Source organism: Auxenochlorella protothecoides (assembly GCF_000733215.1).
Source record: "Auxenochlorella protothecoides strain 0710 unplaced genomic scaffold scaffold39, whole genome shotgun sequence".
NCBI classification, from domain to species: domain Eukaryota; kingdom Viridiplantae; phylum Chlorophyta; class Trebouxiophyceae; order Chlorellales; family Chlorellaceae; genus Auxenochlorella; species Auxenochlorella protothecoides.
This window is the reverse complement of record NW_011934293.1, coordinates 1-5046: the sequence shown is the minus strand read 5'-3', so window position 1 is coordinate 5046 and position 5046 is coordinate 1. Positions and strand designations below refer to the sequence as shown.

The window sequence follows — 5046 nt, the reverse complement described above, 5'->3', positions numbered from 1 at the left end:
TGGCAGCGAGAAACTGGCCCGAGCAGGACCTCACGATGTCACCACCCCCTCTTCTGCCCATTCCACCGATGCACCGGGGCTGGCGATGGCTGTGGGCGCCGCGCCAAGGCCGGCCCGCCACCCGGTCGCCCTCACATGGCCGCCCCCCACCCCTCTCCAGGACCCCAGCACCCCCCTCCCCAAATAACGCACCCCCTTGGGCACGTCGTCGGCGTCGTCGATGAAAAACTCCTTGTACACGCGCTTGAACTCCTCGATGCTCACCGACCCATTGCCGTCGTCGTCAAATTGCTGGAAAAGGCCGCGGATGGCGGTGAGCGCGTTCGACACGCGCTCCAGCAGCTCCGGCAGCCCCAGCGCGGTGAGCTTGATGGCCACGAACCCGTGGCCGTTCATGGTGCTGGCGGCGTCGATGGCCTTGAGGAAGACCTCCATGCGCCGATCGCACAGGTCCTCGCCTTCGTAGTTGTACACCCGCGCCACCACTGGGCACGAGGAGGGGGATGGTGGGGGAAGAGGGGCCTGGAGGCGGGGAAAGGGACGACCAGGGCAGGACTGAGTGCCTGGTTGCGTGGCTGATGGCCCATGCACCGTGCGGGGCCAGAGCCCGCATCCATCTGTCATGGGCACTACTTCCGGCCTGTCCCCTCCCCACCTCCATAGCACCACCACTGGATCAGACTCCCAAGGCCCATCCAGTGACCCCACCCAGGGCACCCGCACTCACCTTTCTCCCCCGCCAGGTCATCCTGCTCGCTGGCCTCCAAGTCGTCCTCTGCGGCGTAGTCGAGGATGGCCGCGATACCATGCTTTGCGAGGTACTGCAGAGTAGGCTGCATCTCCTCCTTGTCTTTGCCTGGAGAGGGAGGAGTGGGCAAGGGGATGCATGGTGCAGCCATGATTGGGACACACAGCGCGCGGCACTCGATACGAGAACGAGCAGGGCTGGACAGCAGTGGCCTATGAAGGAGGTTCACAACCCCAGTCTTCACATGGGCGTCAACTCCTCACCTGCACCCACACACCAACTCACACACGCACCTGCCACAAAGTGCTTGTAGAACGTCTGCCGGACCACGGCGTTCACCAGCGTGGAGCCAAAGATGCGCTTGGACCAGGCCAGGATGGAGTCGGCGTTGTCCACGATGGGCCGCAGGCGGCACATCTGGAACACGGCCAGCGATCGCATCAGGTCCAGGTTGGACTTGGACTGCATGGCGGGCCAGTTGTTGTAGGAGATCAGCAGGGTGAGGTTCAAGCACACCATCACACGTTCCAAGGGGCGTTTGCCGGCAGCTTGCCCGCCAAAGGAATTCACAGGAAGTGTTGGAAGACCATTGGCGCCTCCGTCCCCATGATGATGCGTGACAGCCAAACCTCAGCCACACTCCCTTCACCCCTCCCAACACAGAGCACACTCACACAGAAATGCATGTAGACAGGGCACCACAACTCCCCCTGAACAAATTACATCACACACACCTTGAAGGCGACCTTGGGGTCATCGAACGGCAGGTTGGTGGGCGCGATCGTGCTGCTCCTCTGGAAGGCCCGCCGCGCCACCACCGCCGCCTTGTTCGCTGCGGCCACCTCCTCGATCACAGGGGCGAGGTCTGGCTCCACCTCAGCGGCACGCTCCTCGCGGGCCGCTGCCTGCGCATGGGCAGGGGGTGGCTATCACGAGCACTGGAGTGGGGGGCTAGGCCCCTCCCCAGCTGACAGGCCGCGGCGCCAGCTCCACACCACCACGCGGCCCATCTGCTCACCTCGCTGAGGTGAGCTTTGTGTACTACAAGGTTCAGGCTGGAGAGGGGGAATCGCGCGCCGCCGGTGCGGCGAGCCAGGACTGCGAGCATGGCTGCCCCGACCCACCTTCCGGAGCGCAAGTTTTGTGCCCACACTGCAGTAGGACAGAATCACCCATGAGTCGGTGGAATTCATTCCTCGAACAAAAAGAGTCGCGCTTGACACCGCACCTCACCGCACAAAGCTCGCTTCTGTGTTGCAGCGATGTCCGGCCGCTTGACTGGTTATAACCCTTGGGCCCTGCAGGTGGCGCTTGCACCAACCCCTGGCGCGGCGTCTGGGCGGGGAGGCTACGCAGACTCTCCTAAGGATATGAGTCGGATGATTACATGCGTGCTGGGAGGCCAATCGCCTGATGTTCATGGCACAGCAGGCGCCAGCAGGGACTCCCCGGTCCCCGAGACGGATCGAAAAATTGACCCAGAGAAAGGAGGAGGGGCGATTCCCATCAACAGGGCCGGGGCAGAGTGAGGAAGGGGTGCTGGCATATGGGTTCCCGGGGTTACACCTCAAGAACTGTCTCCCCTGCGTGAAAAGAAGATCTGCAAGGAACTCGACAGCTTCTCCGGAGACCAAACACCTGCCTGAGTTGCTGACCTCCAGCAGTTCAGTCGGTGCATCCCCCTCCCCGACCCGTTCCCCAACCGCCTTCACCTAAACGCGATGGAGGGTGTGCACAGGCAGCTCCTCGAGACCACCACACAGTGGAATGGTGACCAGGTGAGCAGGCCCTCAGGCCTGGTGCGGGTGTGTGGTCGCGCCTCCGCTGGGGTTGGGAGTCTGGAAACCCTTCTGCGATTCCCGGGGAAGAGCTGGCACGATCCTCAAATTCATCCTCCTCCACAAAGGTTGCTCCCCTCTTCGGCTACCTGGGCGCTGCCTCAGCCCTGGCCTTCTCCTGTGAGTCGATCGGGTTCTCGACGGTGCCCGTGCTCGATGCTCGTCCGTGTTGACTGGGGCCACCCTCATCCCTTTTCCGTCTTTCCATGCCACAGGCTTTGGTGCGGCCTACGGAACCGCCAAGGCCGGGGTGGGCATCGCCTCCATGGGAGTGCTCCGGCCTGACCTGGTCATCAAGTCTATTATCCCCGTGGTCATGGCGGGTGTGCTGGGCATCTACGGCCTGATCATTGCCGTGATCATCAGTACTGGAAGTAAGTGTTTTTCCATGGAGGCCAGGCGGTGGAGCCGGAGGTGCAGCATGTTGCGCTCCGGTGTGCAGCATGCATTTGTCCTTGTGCTCAATTCGCTGCCTCTTGACCCCAACCCATGCAGTCAACCAGACCGCTGACAAGGCATACTACTACTTTGATGGCTACGCGCACTTTGCGGGTGGTCTGGCTTGCGGTCTGGCTGGCCTAGGGGCTGGGATGGCCATTGGCATCGTGGGCGACGCTGGTGTGAGGTGAGCCGATGGATTGGCAGCCTGCCTCATTGTGGAGGACGGGCTCCCATGCCTCCTTGCTCTCCTCTGCCAGGAATCAAAGCCCAACCACAACTCTATTCGTACCCAGGGCGAACGCGCAGCAGCCCAAGCTCTTCGTGGGGATGATCCTGATCCTGATTTTCGCCGAGGCTCTTGCCCTGTATGGTCTGATTGGTGAGTGAAGCTGTCCTGAGCATACTAATGATGCTGGCATAAGCTGCAAGTGCAAATGTGGTTGTTTTGCACCATGATCAAGATCATCATCCATCCCCCTCCGCAGTCGGTATCATTCTGGCCTCCAAGGCGGGCACTGCCACCCCCATCTGAGCACGCCCCACCCCCCTCCCCCATGGGGACTCGCCGCCCGTGCTCCTGCCTCGCGCGCGCAATGATTCGAAACCTGCTTGTCAAGGTCGGCCCTGTAAACACCCTCACAGTGTCGGCACAGCCCACTCGAGTCAGGAGTCGAACAGATTCGTAGCCCGCATATTCCCGCAAGCCCGGCCAGCGCACCTCGTCCGACGGTGCCTGGGGGCTCGACACGGTTGCGCTGACTCCCGACCAGGCATGCTGGGGCGCCCGGTGCTGGATTGCCGGGGATGCCAGGAATGGGCACAGGAACGGTGGCGCCGGATCAGGCTCGAATTCACGGTGGAGGTAAGGGCTGGAGAGTTATGGGCACCTCGCCATGTCCCTGCCGAAGGAGCTTGGGGTGGGGTGGGGGTGTCGTTCCCTCGTCCTGGTCTCTAATGCTGAATGAGTCGCTCGTGCGTGGTGTTCCATGACATTACCTCGGGCTGGGGTGACAGCCCAGAGGGGTACTCCTGCCTGAATTCCCAAATCCCCACCACCCTTCCACCTTGCGCAGCTTCCCCTTTTGAAAGCGCGATGGAAGCAGATCCTGTTTGGCGCCCTCTTCCAGTACTTTCACGGCATCTCCACGCAGCTGGCACACCGCATGCACAGGCCGCAGCAGGAGCCCCTGCACGACCTCGGCTTTGAGTACCTGCCGGTGAGCCCAGCTGGTGTGGGGAGGCGCTGTGGGTGGAATGTCGATGCAGGGGTGCCCATGGACACAATCGGGGCCTCGGCATTGGTGGGCGTCGATCACAAGTGGCGGCTCCAGGGCACATGCCACTCCCGGCATGGCGGCAAAGCTCGACCAGCCCGGCAGCCGCCAGCTGTTCATACGCTGTCGCCTAGGCTGGTTGGTGCTGACGCCGGGGCCGATCACACACAAACATCAACACAAACAGTCTCAGACACAGTCACATGCACCATCGTCATTTCCCCCCCCACACACCATGAATTCCGGAAACCCACCGCAGGAGGTGGGCCTGAAGGGCGCGTGGATGAGCGAGACCATCTTCTGGTGCCTCTTCATCCCCTTCGTCCTCTGGTCCTTCTCGCCCTTTGTCACCGCGCGCAAGCGCTTCTACACCGCCGTCCTTTACGCCCGCCTGCTCATGGTGCTGACTGCCTGCCAGGCGCTCCGCATCCTGTCCTTCACCGTCACCCAGCTCCCCGCGCCCAACTACCACTGCCGCGCCGACCAGGCCACCGCCGTGCTGGCCTGGCCGCGCCACTGGTGGCAGCATGTGGTGGTGGACGTGGGGCGCCAGGCCACGCACGGCTGCGGCGACCTCCTCTTCTCCTCGCACACCACATTTGTGCTGGTGGGGTGCCTGACCTTTACCGAGTACGGCTCGCGTGTCGTCATGAAGGTGGGGCGGAGTGTGGGTGGGCGGGTGGGAAGAAGACTGGTGGGGGGGGGGGGGGGGGCTGGACAGGTGGAGGGCGAGGCTGCCTGCCTC

At 62.8% G+C, this 5046-nt stretch overlaps 2 protein-coding genes across 2 annotated transcripts in view; one reads left to right on the top strand and one right to left on the bottom strand.

The window, feature by feature from the left end:
- Positions 1–1856, bottom strand: part of F751_3677 (Proline dehydrogenase 1, mitochondrial) — a gene marked incomplete at both ends in the record, with an annotated part of 4036 nt that extends 2180 nt beyond the window's left edge. Inside the window, 5 exons of the mRNA XM_011401496.1 lie at positions 193–485; positions 728–856; positions 1042–1210; positions 1483–1653; positions 1767–1856. Of these exons, the coding sequence (XP_011399798.1) occupies positions 193–485; positions 728–856; positions 1042–1210; positions 1483–1653; positions 1767–1856 (852 nt within the window). The remainder of the gene's footprint in view (positions 1–192; positions 486–727; positions 857–1041; positions 1211–1482; positions 1654–1766) is intronic.
- Positions 1857–2469: 613 nt separating this feature from the next.
- On the top strand, positions 2470–3559 carry F751_3676 (V-type proton ATPase 16 kDa proteolipid subunit; the record flags this gene model as incomplete). The annotated part of the gene is made up of 6 exons (XM_011401495.1): positions 2470–2526; positions 2655–2706; positions 2802–2960; positions 3082–3211; positions 3321–3406; positions 3513–3559. 6 exons carry the CDS (start codon positions 2470–2472, stop codon positions 3557–3559), a joined length of 531 nt encoding a protein of 176 aa, XP_011399797.1.
- Between the last annotated feature and the right edge of the window lie 1487 nt (positions 3560–5046).